The sequence below is a fragment of the Ictalurus punctatus genome, chromosome 12 (genome assembly GCF_001660625.3).
Source record: "Ictalurus punctatus breed USDA103 chromosome 12, Coco_2.0, whole genome shotgun sequence".
NCBI classification, from domain to species: domain Eukaryota; kingdom Metazoa; phylum Chordata; class Actinopteri; order Siluriformes; family Ictaluridae; genus Ictalurus; species Ictalurus punctatus.
Window position 1 is genome coordinate 10,655,062 of NC_030427.2, and position 24,258 is coordinate 10,679,319.

The window sequence follows — 24,258 nt, forward strand, 5'->3', positions numbered from 1 at the left end:
GAGTATGTTCATAAATTAACCTGCCAAAGTGACATTCCCAGAAACCCATAATGATGAAACCACCCCACCCCCACCCCATACACATACTTCTTCCTGTCTCTACGCAGGAAAACTGTAAAAGAATGTAGATTAAGAATGTACTGATAACCGCATAGACAGGCTAATTTTTTTATTAGTATAGATTTTATACATAATAAGTGACTTATACAATTGTAAAATAGCACCATGATCCTCGTCTCAATGTTCTTGTTCAGTTTCCCTGCGGAGTGATTCATCGCTATGGGTTTCTGTGTGTGACTCTTCGGCAAAACATCTTATCAACATGCTCTTATCTCTCTATTATTCATAAGGTTTACACAGTGCCATTAGGTTGAACCACAGTTTTTCACTCTGTTCAGAAATGTAAAAGGCTTCATGGCTGCTTCTATATTCTAAAGCAATTACGCTAATTAGGCGATTATATTAATACAACCCTAACAAAATTGCGATATTTTCCTGTTCTATTTCCTATTTACATCGGAAAGCTGTAGTTCTTTGTAGTTCATGATGAAAAGGTTTGCCAGGTGGCTTTCACTTCATGCATATGCTCACAAAGAAAATCTACATTTCTAACTTTAATTGATTAGGATTTTTTTTTTTTAAATATTACATTATATATACAATATATGCTGTGCATCTAACTGGCTTACAGTAGATCTGCCAATCTGCAAATTAAAAAAATAAAAAACCACAACCTAAACAAAAAAAATTGTCTAGTTGTATTGTCTATGAACTACGTTAATATGTTAATAGATAGATCATTTATTTGTCCTCAAAGATGGAATTAGTTTCCACCGAGGTGCATAGAAAACATAAACACAACAACACCATGCATATTAACCATCAAAACAATCACAGACAGGGAAGAAGGGGACAAAAAGAAAACATCAGGATCATACAACAAAAGCCAGAGTATAAGATGGCATCACAATGGCTGATCACCTATGTGTTTAACGCTCGTAAAGCCATAGGAACAAAGCTCCTACCATAGCTGGCCTTTCTGCACTTGGGTAGTCTATATAAATATTGATAACGTGGGTGGTCTGGATCATTAAAAATTTGATATAATACCACCAACAAGCATGAATATGTAACCCGTTTCAGGTTTATTATTCTAGTCGTTCATCGAATATGAAGGTGAAAGACTGCCCACTGACCCTATCAATGTGTGACTAAAGTTTAAAACAAAAAAACACATAAGCACACATTATGTTCTTTCAGCTCGTGATAAGTTGGTTATGATGGTCCTCTCTAAGCTGATACTGCAGGACCACTGTGTTCTGTCCACGTGAATGCAGTCAGACAAGAAACTACTAATATTTTTTCAGTCCAGTGAGATATGACTCACACATATTTTCAGATACTAGGTCACCATGCCTTTTTGAATGCCTCTGATTCTTGATTATGGATTTTAAAAAGCAACAAGAACAACAATTACTTCTATTTCCATCATCATCAGCAGATGTACTGATATACATCCGCTCTGAATCCATACAGGTAGATGGTGGCTCCATCTTGTTCAGCATTCCAGAATCTTTTAGCATCCCTGGCTTGATTTGCATATTCGTATCTTATTGGCCTGCTTCCTTGCCGTGGGCGGCTCATAGAGATCACACCACTTTTGAAGGTGTGTCATTCAGTGCCATGGCAAAGAATAAATTTAGACACATTTCAGAGCTAAAAGCATTAGCTACTTGCGAATAAATAATAACCACTTCAGTCTTAAAAACACAAAAACACAGTCTGAGGACATCGATGTAGTGCAGATGCAGTAAATTAAACTTTTGCCCTCAGTTGTTGTTCTATCTGCTGCTTTTCCCAGAAGAATATGTTCTCTAAATGTACTCTAGGCATCATCACGAGTTTGCAGTTGCTATAGAGGTATGGAGTTATGAAAAGCAATTGTGTATCAGGTGGCCGTCCTATGGGACTGTCACTGCACCCAGGGGAATCAAACTCGACCCCGGCATGCCGTCTGAGACCCGGCTCAAGTTTCTGTGCCTCTGAAATGTTAATTACGGTTTCCATGGGCACACGGGTAACAAACCCGTGATATTAGCAAGTCATTTACAGTAAGAGTTTACTATTGCTGCTTTTCCTTCCTCATCTCAGAAGTCATTAGTAAGATAGAGTAGCTAATCTATTATAATGACAAATAAATAAATTGATCTGCAAGAAGAAATTTGGATACAGTAATTAACAACACTGAATATTACATTATGTTATAATACATTCATAAGTATTTACAATAACAGAACAGACAAATGATGTTCACAAACACATGATTGTTGTTCACAATCTTAAAGGCGTATACAACGAAAGACTCACATGCCTTAAAAGTGCAGTTGATTTACGAATTTCAAGACCGCAAACTAAAGGGACAGGACAGAAAATGGAAGATGGGGTCCTTCAAAACTACTGGGGTCATGCAAAGTCATGACCTCGTGACTGTAACCCCATGACGGTAACCTGTAAAGGTTCATTGTTCATCCTTTAGCCATTCTTGTCAACATAAGGGACTCAGGTTTCGGATAACTATGTAATCTTCTGTTCTACATCCTTTTGTTCCAGACGGTGGTTTCCATCAGATCTAATGGCGGTTGTATATTAAAGATATCATACGGGTTTATGGCACGTCCTGATGGTGTGCCTTGCCTGACACATAAATAGTGCCGATGTTGAGCATGAAAAACACTCACTGTTCTTAATACGTGATAAGAACATTCAACATTCAGGTGCTGTTCTCTATTGAGGAGGAGAATCACTCAAATTGACCCAAAAGCACATGAGCTGTGATGAAGCAGATCTATATTGAGCACATACTAAAAAGTGGCTGACCCTTGGTCATTTTTGGCAAGCTGCTCGCAAAGGCATTTGAGCCACACATCTTGCCTTAACAATTATATTAATCTACAACACTTTATTGTGATGTCTCCTATTACTTAATATTAGTGTTGCCTGTAGGATTTCTCTACCCATTGCTTCTGCAGTTATGAACATTATCTCATTAAATAGAACCTATATTCGCCATAGCGTCATAACTTTTGCTTTGCAGAACATTGTTTTAACATCTTATATTCTCATCCTGCGGGCGCACGGTGGCTTAGTGGTTAGCACGTTCGCCTCACACCTCGTCGGGGGTTCGATTCCCACCAGAGCCCTGTGTGTGCAGAGTTTGCATGTTCTCCCCGTGCTGCGGGGGTTTCCTCCGGGTACTCCGGTTTCCTCCCCCAGTCCAAAGACATGCATGATAGGCTGAGTGGCATGTCCAAAGTGTCTGTAGTGTATGAATGGGTGTGTGAGTGTGTATGTGATTGTGCCCTGCGATGTATTTGTACCCTGCCTTGTGCCCGATGCTCCCTGGGATAGGCTCCAGGTTTCCGCATGACCCTGAAGAGGATAAGTGGTATAGAAGATGGATGGATATTCTCATTCTGAGATAACATTGATCCTGATCTCAACATATTCTCCACATCAAATGTAGCAGCCCAAACCCAGGTTTAGTGCTAAAGCTACAGTAACATCCTGTGATGTTACTAACAGAGCTATTTAACAAAGATAAGTGTGAATTCGATATATTATATTGTATTATATATCGTATGGCAGAGACCTGACATTAAGTTGTGTGTCTGAGCCAGTGTTTGTCAGTTAATGTGAGACTCCGGCCTGTAGGAACAAGGCAACATGAATAAAAACTCTGCTTGCTCCTGGCAACATAGCTGGGATGAGGAAGTGCAAAAACAGGGAAACTGGATGCATGTGATGTATTGGACATATTTTGCATTAAAGTGCAGGGTAACTAGATAACTGATTATAGAGCTACAGAGAAATAAATCCATAAAGTTCACTGCATCACTTAAGCAATACTTTAAAACACAAAATGTGATACGTTATATCCTGAGATTAATGAAAATAGATTATTTTTAATTCAGTAACAAAAATCAACAATAAAATAATATAAAATAGAATCAAAACCCACATTTACAAGCCTTATTAATGTGTTGGATATTTTGAAACCATATCTTGTTTATGACTCATTTTATGAACACAATACAGGCTGTAGATTATGACTCCTTGTCAAAGTGGTCATAAATTAATACACGCTTCTGCAAAGAAAACAAACAAAACGCACTGCTGCTTATCTCTGTGGGCTGGGACTGTATATCCCTGGTACATCAAGGATGTTTCTTTATGATTGCAATATTCCACATCCGCCTTGGGGCCTGTCGGTCGTCCATCCATCCATCCATCCATTTTCTATATCCCTTATCCTTCACAGAGTTGCAGCGGAGGCTGGATTCTATCCCAGGGAACTTGGGGCACAAAGCAGAGGACATACTGAACACGGTGCCAACCCATTGCAGGGCACAAGCACACACTCATTCACACAGTACGGGTTATACGGGTCAGCCTACCACATGTGTCTTTGGACTGGGGGTGGAAACCGGAGTACGCAGAGGAAAACCCTCGAAGCACGAGGAGAACATGCAATCTCTGGGCACACAGGGTGGAGGTGGGATTCAAACCCCCTGTCAGTCATCTCATATTTAAATGAACATGAATATATTGTATAGGGGGAAGACTGTTCAAATATTGCATTCATCATTAAAAAAAAACATTGATTTAGCTGGTCTAAATGAAAAAAAATAATCCCACACTTTGATTTCTGTGCACAGGTAAAACAAAAACAATAATAAAAAATAATAAATAAAGAAGGATAAATAAGACAGGTGAAATACCACAGGATATGAAGCTGTTTAGATTAATTTCTAATAAAATGAAGTGTTCTCTTATTGCACCAGTTTATAAACATTATAAGACCCTTTGGAAAATGTTCTCTACTTTTTATTTACACCTGTTAATCAATTCAGTGTTATTTGAACTAAATGTAGTAGCAGAGTGCATGTGTAACACCACATTGCCACCATGTGGACATTTATATGTACTACAATATCGTCAATAGAATACAATTTGATTTAGGAGGTTTATTTTATTTTATTTTATTTTATTTCATTTTTAACTGTAATAACTGCATATAATTTATATAATTTATTTAATGAATAGCGTATATAGTCTGTTAATTGCATGAGAGTTTTGTTAATTGATTGAAAGTACATTTGTCTTTCACAAATCAGAACTATTCTTATACGCTATAAAATCTCTATTATACAGACAGATCAAATAATCATAACAATATATCTATCATTTAAAATGTGAAGTATGCAAAGAGAACTATCCAAAATGCAATCAAAGAGAGAGAGTTATTTTATTTAGAGTTTAGAGTTATGTTATTATTATTATTATTATTATTATTATTATTATTATTATTATTATTATTATTATTGTTTTTGGCAGAAATTAAATGAAATTCCAAAGACAACATAACACATAGGGAAATGTTTATTGTTACACCTTAAAGGGCAATATGCAAGTACCAGAACTGAGAAAGTATTAATTTTAGTGATGTTAAAGAAATTAAAAAAAAAAGTTTCAGCAATAAAAATGCTTTTTTAAAGTAAACAGTGAACAACATTTGAAATCTTTCATCAAACTCAAGTATAAATAGATTTGTATACTGAAATTAACACCCACCCCCTTTTAATTGCTGAAACAGGCAAATAAAAGAAAATTCATTAAAAGGCATACATTTTTAAAAGCAATTAAGAACACAAATCCCAACATCAAAAAGAACAAAAATATGCAATAGGTAGACAAGAGAAAACTAAAAGTCCCAACATATATTTATTATTTATTAATTAATGGTACAGATACATTATTACTGCTAGGACATTTTAAAGATTAAAAAAAAAATGCAATTTGAACTCAATTAAGAAAAAAAATACAAGGCTTATTTGTTTCTGGATTTATGTAGGTAGTATTTCAAAATATTGAACAATTATATAAGTATTACATTATTATTATCACCATCAATGTATTATTATTTAATACATGATTCATCTAAAAAAGAAAACGTAGCCTAGCAACCCTGCAGCTGAAACAAGCTATACAATTCATGATATTAATATCAACTTCATGCTCGATTTTAGCTAAAACAAACAAACAAACAAACAAACAAGTAAGTAAGTAAGTAAGTAAGTAAGTAAGTAAGTAAGTAAGTAAGTAAGTAAGTAAGTAAGTAAGTAAGTAAGTAAGTAAACACAATAATGAATTAACTGTGAATTTTACTTCCGCGTTGGAGATGACGTGGCCCCTCGCGCGCTCTACAGGTAAGCTCTGTCAATGTTTTACCTGACGTCGCGCAGCGTGACGTAAACACGCTGCACGAGGAAAAGGAACAGAGGAATTCACGATTATATTAATAGTTTCCCGTTAAATATAGGTTTGTTCATGGACTTAACTTGTTTCTACGTTGGTAAATAAAGGGGTTTTGTAAGAATAATTGTGAGTAACGGTTGTTTTTAGACGGTGAAGTGTAGGTCATGTCTGCTTCAGCGGTCTTCATTCTGGATCTCAAAGGCAAGGTGAGGACTCGAGTCTGTCTGAAGTAACGCGAGCAGGACACAGCAGTCTAGGCCAGTTTACAAAGCTACTCTACTTCTGTGTCATATTTCTGTTACATTTCGAGTTAAACAACAGGTTTGTGTTTATAACAAAAAGTCTGGAATATATGTATTCGCATAGCAAGATCTGAAGGTTATGGCATTTTTTTTTAGGGTTTTTGTCGCTGATCGTTATTATTCTTGTAACATGGCGACCGCTAGGACCTCTGTGTTCTCGTTAAAGATAAATGTGCTTCAAAATGTGTTAAATCCTTAACCTGAATATCTAGCGAAAGTCTTTCTTCAGTCTTTACAGTATATCTGTTTTTTTTCTACGTCCAAAACTACCACAGTAAACTTCCATAGGCTACTAAATAGGACACGCGAGCCGTTTCCACGGCAACCAGGTGTATAAAATATTATTTTGATATAGCTACTATTTTATAGTGTCCTAGTGTGTAGGCTATTTCAGATGTAAGCACTAAAACATTCGGGATGTTTGCATATTATCCACGTAAATTTCCTGTCACTGCCTCGTAATTTAATCCAGGGGTTCATACACAGAACCCTCATCCCCAGATTTTTTTTTTTTAAAGAGAAAGATTTAGTCAAAGAATAAACTCTTTATTCAAATGTGTATATTAATAATTTTCCGACTATTCTCTGAAGTGTTTTCCTTCGTGAAATTTCTTCCAAAAGGTCCATGTTGACATTATTTCTAGCCCTACTTAATTTCTTCAGTTAGTGAGATTTGGATTAAATGCTTTTTCTTTTTTTTAATTTTTTATTCACGTTTCCAGTCAAACAGGCTGATAAGAATAAGAGCTCAATCATATATACAGATGGTGGATTGTGGAAAATTAATTAATTAAATAAATAAATCACAGACATGCTGGCTCACTTTTCCCTCAGTTTCCCAGTGAGGATCCCAGGGAAAAACGGGCTACTTTCCAAATGTATTATAATTCTCTCTCTCTCTCTCTCTCTCTCCCTATATATATATATATATATATATATATATATATATATATATATATATATATATATATATATATATACACATATATTTAAACAAATCTGTTGCGTAAAGTAGAAGCGCTTTCATTTCCAGCACTGTTCCGAAGACGTCTGTTGTATTTGTAACGTGAGATGAGCAGGCTCTGTTTCTTTCACAATGGCCTAAGGAGGGCGGATGAGAAAACACAAGGGAGGCGTGCTCTTTACACTAATCTCAATTGCACATAAGATAGTAATACCGTAATGTACAGAGGAAGCCTCTTGTGTAAGATGACATTCGTTTAGAAACACTTATCACTTAATCTTAACCTGTCGCAAACCTGTAGTATCTGCTTCATTCTCAGAAGTATGAAACGTCTGAAAATTAAAAGCATCAAGAACATTCCTTCTTGACAAGCAGGAACTCAACTTTCCTGAACTACAAAAAGAAAAAGAAAAATCTTCCGATGATTTGTATGCGAGGGAAAACTCATAATCGACATGCATGCAAATGTTTATCCAAATCTTTTGAATTTTACTCTCTTCAGGTACTGATATGTCGCAACTACAAAGGCGATGTGGACATGTCGGAGATAGACCATTTCCTGCCACTGCTGTTGCAACAGGAAGAGGAAGGGCTAATGTGCCCTGTTATTTCGCATGGCAGTGTCCACTTCATGTGGATCAAGCACAGCAATCTTTATTGTATCCTTTTCATCAACGGTTTTGAGTGGCTGGCACTCCCACTCATACAGGTTTAATAGTTTGAAATGGTCTGGTCTGTCTGATTTTGTAATTTACGAGTGCAGGAGTGGATCAAAATACTGTTACAAATTCATGCCAGGGCAGGTTTGATAGAGTTTTAGTATGGAGAAGTACTGGTGTGGGATTCGTCATCATAAAATAGCACGGCTTGGTGTTATGTGTAAAGGATTATGAAATGCCCGATTGCCCTGGTAACTGGGGTGGTACCTTTTTAATGGTATTTTGTTGTACCTTTTAAAAACTAATTTAAAGTAAATAATTTGACCTGAAGGACCCCTTATATACCGCTTAAAGCTTTACTCTAAAAGCGAGTTAAAGCTGCACTTTCCCAGACGAAACACATATGACAAGTCCAAATGACGCACCCTTAATGGTACCACCCCAGTGACAAGGAAGACCACATTTGGGTACCTTTATTTCCGAGAGTGTAGTCTCCAGTTAACCTAGCTCCAATGCAAAACCAACATCTGCATTTTTTTTCTTTTTTTTTGGCCGAGTTTAGTACAGACATTCCTAAATAAGTTTCTGCACTGAGATGAATTGTAAGTCTAGTGAGCTTTAGAGAAATAAAACATAACAAACGAATATTGTGTCTATGAGACTTAACATGATCACCGTACAGTGGTGGCTACTACCAACAAGAACTCCAATGCATCTCTGGTGTATTCTTTTCTGTACAAGCTGGTGGAGGTAAGACACTGCACGCCTTATTCACTGTAGTGCAGGAGGAAGGCAAATCTGCTTGTTATGTCGAGGTTTTTTTTAAAATTTCCATCCGAATTCATTTCGACTTTAATTTAGGGACATGTGCACATCTGAATAAGATAGGAATTAAGCTCTGCCCGAGGGTTGATACTCAAGCCGGGGATGGATTGTCATGCTCTTCGAATTAGAGGTCGACCGATAGTGGATCTTACAAACACTGATATCTAAGTTGGGTGGTACCTACCTGCCGATATCCGTTTAATCAACCGATGGTTTTTAAAAATAATACTGAATGAAAACATGACACTCAAAGTAAAATATTGCTCAACTTTAATACAAAAATAAACAGTACTGACTCTACCATGACAATGTACTATGCTTTTTTAAATTAAATAAATATTATACAATATCTCACAAAAGTGAGTACACCCCTCACATTTTTGTAAATATTTGATTATATCTTTTCATGTGACAGCACTGAAGAAATGACACTTTGCTACAATGTAAAGTAGTGAATGCACAGCTTGTGTAACAGTGTAAATTTACTGTCCCCTCAAAATAACTCAACACACAGCCATTAATGTCTAAACCGCTGACAACAAAAGTGAGTACACCCCTAAGTGAAAATGTATGGATAAGAGCGCCTGACAAATGACAAATCACATTGCTTGTTGCTGATTGGCTACAGCACACATCAGTCTGAGACATGATGGAGAGCAAAGAGCTGAAGGATGTATACAGTACGAGGAAATATGAGCCTAAATGAATCTACTGATGCTTTTATCTGTTTTTTTTTTTTTTTATCAAGTGCACTCATATGATGTTATTTTAGATACACTGTCAATGTCACATAGCAGCAATATGCGTGTGTTGATGAGGGAGGTCAGAGGTCATATACCGAAACAGGTTTGAGCTGACAGGGAGGCAACAGTAACTCAAACAACCACTCTTTACAACCGTGCTGAGCAGAAACGCATCTCAGAATGCACAACATGAAAAATCTTGAGGTGGATGGGTGTGCTAAAACTGAAAGTGCAGGGGTACAGCCATTCCTATTAAAGTAGACGGTGAGTGCAAGTAACTTTATATTAAACTGTTTTCATTAGGCTAACTAGAGAACAATCTAAAACGTGTCATTCTTTTTGCTTGTGATATTCGTATGCTGTGTCTAAGCAACAAGCCTGTGGTGTTCAGTAAAGACCTTACGTTTTGAGTTAATACTCCTGCATTTTTTTTTTTTTTGATTTTCTGTGTGTTTTGCAATTTGCACAAACCCCCATATGCAAATCTCCCATTCCAAACGAAAGAACTAAGCCAAACCAGACATGACGCATAGGTTCTTTGTGTACAGTATGTGTGTTCTCTGTGCAGGTGTTCACAGAGTACTTTAAGGAGCTAGAGGAAGAGAGCATTCAGGACAACTTTGTTGTGGTGTACGAGCTGCTGGATGAGCTCATGGATTTCGGCTTCCCTCAGACCACAGATAGCAAGATCTTACAGGAGTATGTGCTCATAACACCTTCTGTTCCCATCAACACCCCAAACCAGGACTTAAATTAAACAAAATTGTTAGTCAAAGCTTCTTAAAGGCCAGTGCATTAGTTTTCAGTGTTTTTGAGAAACGTCGGCTAGACGTTATGTCAGCATATTAGTCAAGAAGCAGCAAGCGTTCATTTCAGTCTTGTTGGGTGTGAAAGTATTCCTGTGCAATATGGGCTGAGTGTGATGGCTTAGCATAGCTGTGGCTTTACAGGAGATTGCAACAGATTATTTGTCAGTAAGCTGGGTGTGAGGAATGATAGCTGTCTTTTAACTAGTTTGAATCCCTCGATCCCTCTATATTTAGATACATCACACAAGAAGGCAACAAACTGGAAGTCACTAAGGCCAAAGTGCCCACAACAGTCACCAACGCTGTGTCCTGGAGGTCTGAAGGTATAAAGTATAAGAAGAATGAGGTTTTCATAGACGTCATCGAGTCCATAAATGTCCTGGTGAGTGCTGAGGTCCCTCGATGCAAAATGACTTTGTATTAAAATTGTGAAGATTAGGAATTTATTAAATTGATTTTTATGATACACTTATAAATAATTACTGATCTGTGATATCTACAGATATGCCACATGTCTGGTTCCTTTTTCTGCCACGGGTGTGGCATAGCTTGTGAATACACACATGCAGTATAGTGTAACATCCCCCCCCCGAATCCAAATGTGGTTCAGTTAGCCAAGATGTTTGCTTCCTTGCCTAATTTATAGCTGATTTGTATCTCCAACAAGCAATGATGTCAATGTCACGCAATCTCTTTTTCATAAAAATCTGCCTCAAACCACATCTAACTCTTGGGTAATGCCAAGCAGGCTTGCTTTTCGGGTTTAGTACACAGTATGACCTTCTGTAAACCATACAAATCTTTTTCCCTTGGTGTCATTGTGCACAAGACAGAAAGATACTGGGATATTGTGCAAAGCAGCTTAAATAAGTTTGGTTATCTCCAGTGCAAAATAAACGAAGCAAATGTTAGGCACTGAACGTGTCTCGGCTGATGAACTACTTTTGGGATAATTTGGAAAATTACGTACAATTAATTTTTCACATAACCATTTCTTTATTACGTTTGTAGTGTTTTGGTGGTTTGTAATGTAAGTAGCTTGATTGGTCGGTATGTGGCTCGCAGGTGAATGCCAATGGAAGCGTAATGAGCAGTGATATTGTGGGCAGTATTAAACTGAAGACGATGCTCTCGGGCATGCCTGAACTCAGACTGGGCCTCAACGACCGTGTGCTCTTTGCCCTTACCGGCCGTAAGCAACAACTTCACTGCACACATTCTCTGTTTTTTTCATTAGAGAATCTCATAAAGGGCTAATGTTGCATCAGAAATTGCTAAACTAACTTCAGACATGGGGTGAATCACCTGTTATTTCCGAAGCACTGTTTTATTCATCATAACGAAAGGTAGAGCATATATGACCACCTTATACTGTCTGTTTTTTTGTGTGTGCAGGAGACAAGGGGAAGACTGTAGCAATGGAAGACGTGAAGTTTCACCAGTGTGTACGACTTTCGCGCTTCGAGAACGACCGAACCATCTCATTCATCCCTCCAGACGGAGAGTCAGAGCTGATGTCTTACCGCATCAATACTCACGTGAGACCCCATTCATTGTATTTTAAAACATTAAGAATATACGATTGTTGAGCTAATGGTAACGTCCAAAAAACGTCCCTAAATTTATCATATACAGGTGAAACCTCTGATCTGGATCGAGTCCGTTATTGAAAAGTTCTCTCACAGTCGAGTGGAAATCATGGTAAAGGTAGGTTAAACACATGGGTTTGCAGTGTTTTCTTGTTTTCACCATCTCACAAGCAAAAGTAATAACATCTAAGCTCTTTTTTTCAAAGATTTATTAAAGGAATGGTGCATAATTCCCAGTTTGGCCTCCTAGTACCACAACTTTGATGCATTAATAGCAAGAAAAATCTACTTGCACTTTTAATTAATTCTAAATCTGTATTCCCAGCATTTCCATGTTTTAATGACTGGGATACTGCCTATAAGTGTCCATGATAGTTTTGGACAAATTTGAAGTAAGGATCAGCTGCAGAAGCTGTCCTAGTACACTGTAGGAGAGTCCAGCATGACAATTTGAAAGAAATGGCGAACAAGAAATGTGCAGAAACACTTCTGTGTTCATTTTAAGCTATTCTGACTGTATTGGTAACACATGATGACGAATTGGAGATTAATTTTCAAACACCCATGACTGAAGAATTCATGAAAGTGTTTCACATAAATATTTATTGGCTGTTCCAACAACTGGCCTTAGACTACAATTCTGAGAGTTTTAATCAAAAACTAGCTTCTACTCACTACAGGGAAACGTGTTAAATCTTGTCTACGGTAATCACCCGTATACTGCAGATGCGGAAGTACTAATGCACGGTCGTTCAGGTCTAATTCATTCTCCCGTCAGGCTAAAGGGCAGTTTAAAAAGCAGTCTGTGGCTAATAACGTGGAGGTGCGTGTTCCTGTCCCAAGTGATGCAGACTCCCCAAAGTTTAAAACTAGCACTGGCCATGCAAAGTACGTTCCTGAGAAGAACCTGGTGGTGTGGACCATTAAATCCTTCCCGGTGAGTAATATCTTTAACAATATAAAAATGCCTTCTTGCGTGTCATTTTTCTAGGTTTCATACGCAAAAAATTCTAATGTGCAGGTAGTATAGTAACAGAACATTTTGCTGTATGTTACGCCTATTAACTGTCCATCACTCAATGTGGCTATTTACTTTGAGTCTGAATATTGTGTGGGTGTGTAGGGAGGGAAAGAGTTCCTGATGCGAGCCCACTTCGGCCTCCCCAGTGTGGAGAAAGACGAGCTGGAGGGAAAACCACCTGTTACAGTCAAATTTGAGATCCCATACTTCACTGTGTCAGGAATACAGGTGTGTTTGTGTGTTCCTATAGCTGCAGTATATTTGTATCACATTTACATGCAATATCAATCTAATACTTCTTATTATTCAAACAATCCTTATTACCGTGTATTTGTGCAATTATTATGAATTGTATCATATGCAACAGAATTCTGTCTGGCTATGTTTCATTTCATAAGGTGCGATATATGAAGATCATCGAGAAGAGTGGCTACCAGGCATTACCTTGGGTTAGGTACATCACACAGAGTGGAGGTAAGCTGAAATATTTGCATGTTTGTACATAGCAGGCGTGCATTTACTGTAGGTCGGTGATTTGCATAGAATCACAATAAAGGGTCAGAGAGAGTATGACTGAGTTAACGAGCCACACCAGTGAAGTGACTGTTTAGCAGCATGCGTTTAGGTTTTTTTTATGGTCGGTGCGCTTAATAAAGTACGCTGAAAGCATGGCCAAAAGTATGTGGACACCTGACATTCACACCCATATGCGCTTTTTGCACATTCCATTCCTGTTATAATAACCTCCACTCTTCTGGGAAGGCTTTCCACTAGATTTTCGAGTGGCTGTGGGGATTTCCTCCTTCAGCCAGAAGAGCATTAGGTCAGGCATTGGATGTTCGGTGAGGAGGCCCGGGGTGCAGTCAGGGTTCATCCCAAAGGTGTTCAGTGGAGTTCAGGCCAGGGCTTAGTTCCCCTTAGTTCCAGTGAAGGGAAATAGAAACGCTGCAGTGTACAAAGACATCCTATTCAACTGTGTGGCAGCAGTTTGGGGAAGAACTACATATGGGGCGTGATGGTCAGGTCTCCAAAAACTTTTAGCCATATAGTGTATTCGAGAGCAGACTTGTCATTTTACCTGCCAGTAGTCTTCCATTCAACTGACATGATGGATTAAAAACTTTAGTTTTTTTGTACATTAAGAAAATGTAGGAATTACTGGTGCTTTTTGGTAAATGTAATAAAATCTTACAACTGAAAAGTTTAATTAAACGATCGCTTCACTACAGATTATTGAGTGACTCAGACTTTTTTCCTGTATACCCAGAGATTACGCAAAAAGGGTCTGACCAAAGAGGGTGTGACAAAACCACTATAGGTCACTAGAATTGCGATTTAAAAACCTTAAAAACGAATGATTGCGGATTTTTAATATGTATTTTCCCCTTTACGTTGCAGATTACCAACTCAGGACGAACTAGAGAAGCACTTTGCATTCCCTGATCCTGCTTAAACTTCGAGGCAAATTATAATGTGGTTAAGTCATACTTTGCATCAAAAGCTGTCTTGATATTTCAGTTCTTTTTTTTTTTGGAAGCAGAAGGAAAATGTTATTAATCTTAAGATTGTTTTTAAAGGCTGAAATGCTTTTTTTTAACATTTAATTGTTGTTGCACTAAATCATGGTTAAAATGTTAAATCAAAGATTGTTTTCTTATAATAATGATTTAAAAAAGTGATCAATTTGTGTTTTGGTTTAGTCTGTAGAAGGTAACATGTTATTTCATGAATTAAATTATTACACTGGAGTTCATGTTTTGGTGATATCTTCTACAGATACAATGAGTTTACAGAAAAAAAATAAAAGCCCATAAACCCGCCCTTTTCACTTATTCTCGCACTACTGAAGGAGAAACATGAATGAACGTCCCGGGGTGCAGAAGTAACCTTCTCAAATCGCCCGCCGTCTGCGCCCTTCATTCTAATTGGCCAGAGGCGCAGTTACCATGGGGATACTGTAGCAACCGCACGTGCACTCCGCCCTTTTCACCATATATGGTCAGTTTTGTCCCCGTTTGTAGCTTCTGATTGGTTGGACGCTTCCCCCCCCCCCCTCCCCCGTCACGGTTTGAGAAGTCACGATAGAAATTTGTCACTGTTTTCCAAGCGCGCAAATTAAAGGTACTGGCGCCCAAAGAAACTTGTTTGTTTTGATTAATTTAAAAATAGTCATAAACATTGTAAAAAGCGACGGGAAGGAGCCGCGGTGAACGCTCGACACCTCGATAAACAACCGATTTAAAGACGTAGATAAGGTAAGGCGACGGCGCTCGCTGCGTTAAACTACTTTCATTTCCCTATTCGTAAAAAAAAAATTCAAAAGCACTCGTAGAGCACTCGGGAATTATTCAGAATAATTCTGGTGTGTTTCATGTGTTTCATGTCTACAATATTCCGTTTTTACCTCCTTCCTCATACCCTCCGTCCCTCCTTCCTGACAGCTAATCGAGTTATAACCTAGTTTACACTGTGATAAACAAGTTAGCCTGTTAGCTTAGCACGAGCTGTCCGCCGGCATTTAATTAAAGGCGCTCGGAGACCGAACAAAGCGGAGCTCTACAACACACAAGCGCCGCGTTCTTTCCTCTGTGTCATGTTTCGATAAAACACAGCGACAAGCTGTCTTCTGTGGTGTGTGTGTTTTGAAGGGCTGATAAAAGCTACCCTGATAGTAACCGGAGTAATAATGGTGCTGAGTGAGAGCGACGCGGGGAAGAGTCTGACTGCGGCGGCGGCGAGAGGAGACGCCGCAGAGCTGCGGAGGCTGCTGGAGGAGAGCCGAGTTCACCCCGACACCAGGAACGAGTTCGGCAAAACAGCCTTACAGGTACCACAAGCCACACACACCTACACATATACAAGCAATTACTACATACAACAGCAATTATTATATATGTAAATATTATGAGTCGGGTCATGAAGCGTCGTGTCTACGCGGTATGACGTAATGATGACGTAATGTTACACAAGCAGGCAACAATCTTCATATTTTAATATTATCTTTATAACTTTGGCTCAAAGCCTCGGCTTCTTAGTCTGTAAGTCACCAAAGCTATTTGTTCTGAGGAGTGCACACACACACACACACACAGAGGTAACCTACAAAATGAATATTTATATTGTTATATGTTGAAATTTCTGGGGAAGAAACACCTCTTCATAGTCCATAAGACATAAGAGATGATACTGGATGCAATATGTACACACACACACATTTATATATACACTATACAGTACTGTATAATTATATACAGTTACATATGGACATCATATTGTCATCGATCATCATGATATGATGCGTATATGTAAACTATATAATTAATATTCAACATTGCATGTTGGGTAAAACTTACTAAAACACGGCTTCATGATCCATACATATCTAGCTATTTATTCCATTAAGGCACAGTGCAGTATGTCTAATAATATATGTGTGTGTGTGGGTATATGTGTATATATATGTGTGTGTGTATATATATATATATATATATATATATATATATATATATATATATATATATAATATACCATTACATATGTCATATGTTAATACTATACTATAGCTATTTATTCTGTCAGTTAATGAGGCACAGTGCAGTATGTACGGTATCGTATACTATATACTATACCATTACATATGAACTGTCAGTTTATAGCCACGAAATTAATATTTGTGGTTATATGTTGAATTTTCCAGAAAGAAAGAAAACACCTCTTAGTTCATAATCCATAAATCACTATAGCTACTTATTATAAAAACGCGGTGCTCTACGTTGCAATACACATATAATGTAGGATACCGTTACTTATAATGCCATATGTCAATATATAAAATAAATATTTGTCTGTTGAATTTTCCTAAAACAAGGCTTCCTAGTCCTGCCTGAATGTGTAAATGGTCAGCCTGTAAATATTTACTGTGATGTACTCATTATGTAAAATGGCTGTAAAGGAGCACAGTTGCCCAACCCTAACGGCATAGATCCAGCTCTAACCGAACACGCCTGATCCAGTTTATCAGGGCCTTCAAGTGGCATCAGAGTTCGAAAAGTACGTTGTGTTGGTATTTTACAATGCAAGCTGGTAGATCTTCAGCAATGAGGACAAACCCTCAAGGTAAATATTGGGCTTTTTATTTTACTCCAAATATTTACCACACAACAGTCCTGCCTGGCCATTTTTTGTTTTTATTAGTAGTGCGTTTACATAATATATCAACAGCATACATCCAAATGTATGGACATATATTCAAGCTTTATATGTAAAGGTTATTTTTGGACCTACTCACATGTCAAAGATCTGTAGCTGAAGAGCCACATGACAATAATGACAGTGTTTATTATCTTTACCACAAACCCAGCCTCATCGTGAATCATGGTAGGCTTGCACCAGCTGCTGTTACTTCATTTGAAATGTAATGTTGACTCTAGGGGCTTTCTTAGGCAGTAATTCATTCGTAATATGCTAGAATAGCTAGAATATATTCGCTTCTATGGTACTGAACGTTTAAAAATACTACAAAAATATCAATATAAATTGTTCAGTACACCCTAGATACTACTGAAACGGCTACACAAGTCCCAGTACAGGTCGGAGTCTTGATTTGCATCGTCATATTCTTAGCAACTTATTTAACACTCAGCAAATATGTCCAAATATACCATATCATGTAAATTTGACCCAAATGCTGATTTATATGTATGGGATAAATCAAGATGGGGCATGCTGTTATAGGAAAATAATGGTGTGGTGTGGTAAGAATCCAGACTTCACCAGTGCTGTGGTATAAAATCTATACAATCGACTGTTCAAGAGGAAATGCACGTTTCAAATGATATTAAGTTCAGGGGTATTTAAAGATGCTGTACTTTTCTCTTCAGGCCATGATGATGGGTAACACCAATGTTGCTTGCCTGCTGCTGGAGAATGGTGCCGACCCGAACATCCAGGACCGCTTCGGGATCACGCCGGTCCACGATGCTGCCCGGACAGGCTTTTTGGACACGTTGTGTGTCCTGGTCGATTACGGCGCCTCGGTCAACATCCCCGATCAGTCCGGCGCTCTGCCCATCCACATCGCCATCCGAGAGGGCTACAGAGACGTGGTGGAGTTCCTGGCACCGCGTTCGAACCTCGGCCACCAGGACACACGAGGGGACACGGCGCTAGACATCGCACAGGCCTCGTGTACGCCGGACATGGTGGAGCTGCTGAAACGGCAGCTGGAGTCCTCCCTAGCGTTCCAGTCTTAGAAACTTCTGCTTTGAGTTGTGAATTCTAAGCCAGTCTAAAGTGCTAGAAGTCCACAAAGAACTTTTTCTCATGTACAGGACTAGGTTACATTACTACAGTGCGATGTTTATTTTAGTTGATTCTTGTCGTTCAGTTAGACAGTTAATACTAGATGAAGAATGTAGCAGCAGTTTTGCACAGAGCAGAGAAACTGTCGTCGGAAACGCGGATCGCGTTCCGTTCGCCGTCGATTTTGGTGGTTTGCCATGCACAATTGTAGAACAGCTCTTTTTTTTCATCCTTTTATAACCGAAGTTACATTTACTGCACGGGTCTGTGTAGAAAACTTGAACTGTTAACCTTTTTTTTTTTTTTTTTTTTAAAGAAAAAGAAATCTCATGAAATTACTGTTGCCTTTTCTCACCTAGTGAGACTGTGCAGCATGCACTGATGAACTTGTATGATCATTTGCTTAGTTTGTGTTTGCTTGTGTGTGTATTATAATTTAGCGTTTGTTTGTGTTTTGATGTGTATATAGCATTTTATGAAAATATCAACTTATTTATTGACAGATTGTAAATAGATTTATGTTTAATGTGGGATTTCTGATGTTATTTATAAAGGTACTTATTCATGCCCCTTTGCCCTGACCCTGAAGATTTGTACTGATGTAATGGTATTGTTATTAATTAATTACACAAATTCTTTGAAACACAATTAAATTCTTAAACCTAAAAGCTTTGTCTAACTGTGTGTGTATGTGTGTGTGTGTGTATGAAATTGGAAAGTCCTTTTTACCACAAGAGGGCTCTATTCACAACTTCAACCTGAAATAATCACAAACTTTTGTACAGAAAAAAAAAAAAGAATGCTTTTCGCGATTAAACGATTTAGAGGTTTGATTACTTTTAAGGAACGATTTGACCAAAAATATACTCCTAAGAACAAAATGTAGATCTACATAACACTATACCAGCAGGAATATTCTAGAAACTTCTGTGAAGTTGATTTAAACTACAAACTGTTCAGTGTCTACAGAATGATGCATAAGGGACAGCACTGATAAACTGGATAAGTACACTTTCCCTCTTTTGTGGTCTACATGTGCACTCACCATTGTGTGTGTATGTGTGTGTGCGTGATACCAAGGTGAGTTAGCAAGGACGTTTATAATTACTCCATAGAGGAATGTGCTTAAATGTACAGGTCTGACAGCGTGCCATCGCTCAGGTAGACCACAGAATAAAGCACTGAGAACAGGAATCTTATTTGTCCGTGCAGTTGCTGTTTAAAGGACACCCACACAATGGATGTTATTGTTGGCTCTTCTGCTTTAAAGCCAAAAGACTAGACTGGCTGCCTGTTGCATTTTGTAACAAAATCTCCAGTGGCATTCATTCAGGTCTCTTTCTGGTTGGAGGTCCTTTTTGGTCCTTCACTGGAGAAATAAAAAATTTATCCACCTTGTTACACACTTACAAGAAAAAAAAAATCCACCCTGAACAACTTCAATAATCAATATTTAGAATCTGTGTATGATTTTCAATTAAGGATATAATTCTCAATTTTTTTTTTATGGTTAAACTTCTTTCATTGACTTTGGTTAACAGATTTCCCACAATGCCTTTTGACTTCCTGCTGAGTGCCACCAATAGGAATTCCATCCATCCATCCGTCCATTTTCAGTATGCTTATCCTACACAGGGTGGCGGGGGGCCTGGAGCCTATCCCGGGGGACTCGCGGTACGAGGCGGGGGACACCCTGGAAGGGGTGCCAACGCATCACAGGACACAGCTGCACACACAATTTAGCAACTGCATAACAGGCAATTTGGAAATTCAAATCAGCCTACAGTGCATGTCTTTGGTCTGGGAAAGGAAACCGGAGTACCCGGAGGAAACTCCCAAAGCACAAGGAGAGCATGCAAACTCTGCGCACACAGGGTGGAGGTAGGAATCAAACTTGGAGGTGCGAGGCAAACATGCTAGCCACTAATCCACCATGCCCCACACCAATTCCCATTCATCTCTTCCTAAAGAAACGGATGCAGCAGTACTTTAGTCCTTCTGTCCAGCTCTTTCACCTGTACACAACAGATCCGCTTCCAAAGCTTCACCTTTCATACTAATACCGCCATCAATACAATCACGCTCGACATCTCTTAGATCACTGTCTAGCCGAGACTGCTCTACTGAAATGCAGCTCAACCGTGTCATACAGCTGCATTGCGTGCTGGAACGTCGAACCCAGTGTTTGTTGTCTGCACTATTTCTTATGCTGGATTTCTCAGTAATATGAAGGAAAATGGTCAGTGAGGAAAAAGCAGCTCTTGCTCTGTTGTATTTTAGGAGCTAATAGTGAAACCTGACAGTTATCCCTTTTGTCCATAACATTGTCCCACCCTGTGACATCAGACCATCAGACAGCTACTAACTTCTCCCAGAGATAACACAAATCTTGCAATACTTGCAGAATTAGCACCGGAACCACTGAACAAATCACAACTATTTCTATTTATTTATTTATTTTATTTATAATAAAAACAAATATATATATATATATATATATATATATATATATATATATATATATATATATATATATATATATATATATATATATATATATATATAAAAAAAGGGTGGGTAGGGCGCATGGTGGCTTAGTGGTTAGCACATTCGCCTCACACCTCCAGGGTCAGGGGTTCGTCGTGGCCGTGGCCGTGTGTGTGGAGTTTGCATGTTCTCCCTGTGCTGCGGGGGTTTCCTCAGGGTACTCCAGTTTCCTCCTAGTCCAAACACATGCAGGGTAGGATGATTGGCAAAAGTGTCCGTAGTGTATGAATGGGTGTGTAGAGTGTGTATGTGATTGTGTGCCCTGTGTTGGATTGGCACCCTGTCCAGCCTGTACCCCGCCTTGTGCCCGATGTTCCCTGGGATAGGCTCCAAGGTTTCCCTGTGACCCTGAAGGAAGGATAAGCGGTAGAAGATGGATGGATGGAAAAAGGGTGGGTGGAGTTTTTCTTTAAGGGTTCTCCAGTTGTCCAGTTCAATGTATAACCCTACAACACAGTGTTTTCTAATCATAAAGTTTTTTTTAATGGAAGCTAAGAACTTTTAATAATTCAATAAATCCTTAAAGAACACATTTTTGTTCTAAGCGTGTATATTTAGCGTTCTTCATTCAGAGATTTTATGATTAATTAATGCTCATCCTGTTTAACCTGCTGAACAAGAATGTCAGGCATCAGAAACAAAAAGCAGTCAGATCATCCTGGCACAACACTAGAGGGCGCCATTCAGAACATTGGGTCAGATAATTTTAGTTTCATCACAGAAACTTGTTTCGGCATGTGCTTCAGTTTCAAGCGCTAATAAGATGGAAAGAGTGATGGGAAAAGAAAGTGAGTGTTTTGCAGGGATGACAAAAATAAAGTGAGAGGACAGAGGCTTATGTCACTGCACGCATTCAAGGGAAAATTTCTAAACACATAATTAGCGCTCTACTATGGAAGTCTGTTTCCACCACAGTTGAGTAAAAAAAAAAAAAAATGATTCTGTAAGTCTTAATATCTGTATACCATGTTGATATTTCTGTAAAGCTGCTTTGAGACAATGTCTATTGTAAAAAGCGCTATACAAATAAAATTGAATTGAATTAAGTCACTATATTGAGAAACCTTCTCGTAATAATGACTTCATCCAATGACTTAATACTGTAGTAACTATGGTATTGATATAACTATGGTTTATAACTAAGGCGTAGATACACACACACACACACACACACACACACACACACACACACACACACACACACATATATATATATATATATATATATATATATATATATATATATATATATATATATATATATATATATTATATATATATCCAATATTAAAAGTAACAGTCAGTATCTGGTGTTTACCAGCTGCTTTAAGTACTACACTGTATCTCATCCTCATGGACTGCACCAGATTTGTCAGTTCTTGCTGTGAGATGTTACTCCACTCTTCCACCAAGGCATTTGCAAGTTCTCGATCACATCTGGAGTGACACATGTTTACATGTAATTTTCCACTGCAAGGACGGTCAGCTGTCCTTCCTGTCTCCCTGTAGCACAGTCTTAATCACACAAAGTCTAGATCACACTACACGACTTTCAACGTCAGAAGATCGTTGTGCTGTTCACATTACGCGACTTGCTGTCTTGTAATCATGAGTCTTGAAATCATTGTAGTGTTCGCACTATGTGATTGCACTGCGACACAGGGTCACATGCTACATGATCTGACAACGACTCTCTCACCGGACGACTATCTGGTGTCCAAACTACGTTTTGTCACGAAAACACACGTGAGAAGTGACACAGATATATGACGTGAAAAAAGCGTCTCCGCTTTATGCTTCTGCCATAGGTTTCACGAGTTTCCCTTCCTCACGGTGACCTCACCCCATGTCTTGCCTGTAGCTTGTCGCTGCAATCACTGCCAGTGACGACACTTTTCACACCACAGGATGTGGAGTCGCCCGACAGCTCTAGATATTGATAATGGTAATGAGTCTTTATTGATAACATATACATATACACAGTGAAATTTTTTTCTTCGCATACCCCAGCATGTCAGGAAGTAGCACAGGGTCAGCCATGATACAGCACCCCTGAAGGATTAAGGGCCCCTAGAAGCCCTTAGAGAGTTAAGGCCCTTGCTCAAGGGCCCAACCAGTGCTGGGGCTTGAACCCGATCAATAACCCAGAGCCTTAACCACTAAACCACCACTGCCCAGCATATTCAGCATGCCAAATATCAGTCTGGCGTCGGTGATGCCTTGGCGATGTGTTGGCGAGACTCTTTGGTGCATTGTTGAGTAGTTCACACAACGATCGACTGCCGATTGGTGAGCGTTGATTGCTCGATGATTTGCCTACGATCAAAGGGTTGTTGTTGGCGAGCTCGGCGACTTAAAAATCGGGCTTAAAATCATGTAGCGTGAACTAAGCTTGTGGCGTCTTACATTACAGACATTGCAGTTTATTGTTGTGGCCACATCTGGAGTCCTCACGCCTCCCTGCAGCTGGCCTATGGCATGTTCACGCAGGTGAGCAGGAACCTTAGGCATCTTTCTTCTGGTGTTTTTCAGAGTCAGTAGAAAGGTCTCTTTAGTGTCTTAAGTTATTGTAACTGTGACCTTAATTGCCTGTTCATGTCTTAACTTAATGTTAAGTCGTTATTACGAGAAAGTTTCTCATCATTATGAGATGTTAAGTCATTATTACGAGAAAGTTTCTCATTATTATGAGATGTTAAGTCATTATTACGAGAAAGTTTCTCATCATTATGAGATGTTAAGACATTATTTTATGGAAATGGGCTTCCATACTCTATTCATGAGAGGTTTATACTTTAAATAATGGTATTTCTGACTGTGTACAAATAATGAGCTTGGCTTACATGGTTTTAGTCAAGAGCGTCTCCTGTTCATGACCAGTTTCTGAATGTAATTTTTTCTTTACAAAGGAAGAACATGCCACATCATTACACCCATTTATGACTAATCGTGCTCATCTAGAAAAGTTAGTTTCACCTTACTTTTAGAGCATTACAGACACAGGACACGGGCAGAGACTTAAGCTGGTTGGTTAGAATTGGTTATGCCACTGCAGTACTTTAATAAGATGAAAATGTCCATTTAGGGTACATGAAACCTTGAACTTTAGCAAGTGGCATCTTTTGCATTTGACATTGTGCTTGATTTTAGCTTTTAAGTTTAAGCATGGATCCAGACACTCAT

General features: G+C 38.6%; 2 protein-coding genes across 2 annotated transcripts; both read left to right on the plus strand.

Annotated features, from left to right (window-relative positions):
* Window positions 1–6,284: 6,284 nt before the first annotated feature.
* On the plus strand, window positions 6,285–14,975 carry ap1m2 (adaptor related protein complex 1 subunit mu 2). The gene is made up of 13 exons (XM_017482306.3): window positions 6,285–6,379; window positions 6,463–6,521; window positions 8,084–8,240; window positions 8,923–8,990; window positions 10,377–10,507; window positions 10,852–10,999; window positions 11,683–11,809; window positions 12,013–12,155; window positions 12,253–12,324; window positions 12,985–13,143; window positions 13,330–13,455; window positions 13,626–13,701; window positions 14,626–14,975. The coding sequence occupies exons 2-13, from the start codon at window positions 6,480–6,482 to the stop codon at window positions 14,646–14,648; spliced, it is 1,272 nt and encodes a 423-aa protein (XP_017337795.1). The 5' UTR covers window positions 6,285–6,379; window positions 6,463–6,479; the 3' UTR covers window positions 14,649–14,975.
* Window positions 14,976–15,124: 149 nt separating this feature from the next.
* cdkn2d (cyclin-dependent kinase inhibitor 2D (p19, inhibits CDK4)) lies at window positions 15,125–18,838 on the plus strand. The gene is made up of 3 exons (XM_017482308.3): window positions 15,125–15,482; window positions 15,876–16,054; window positions 18,108–18,838. The coding sequence occupies exons 2-3, from the start codon at window positions 15,914–15,916 to the stop codon at window positions 18,477–18,479; spliced, it is 513 nt and encodes a 170-aa protein (XP_017337797.1). The 5' UTR covers window positions 15,125–15,482; window positions 15,876–15,913; the 3' UTR covers window positions 18,480–18,838.
* Window positions 18,839–24,258: the final 5,420 nt, after the last annotated feature.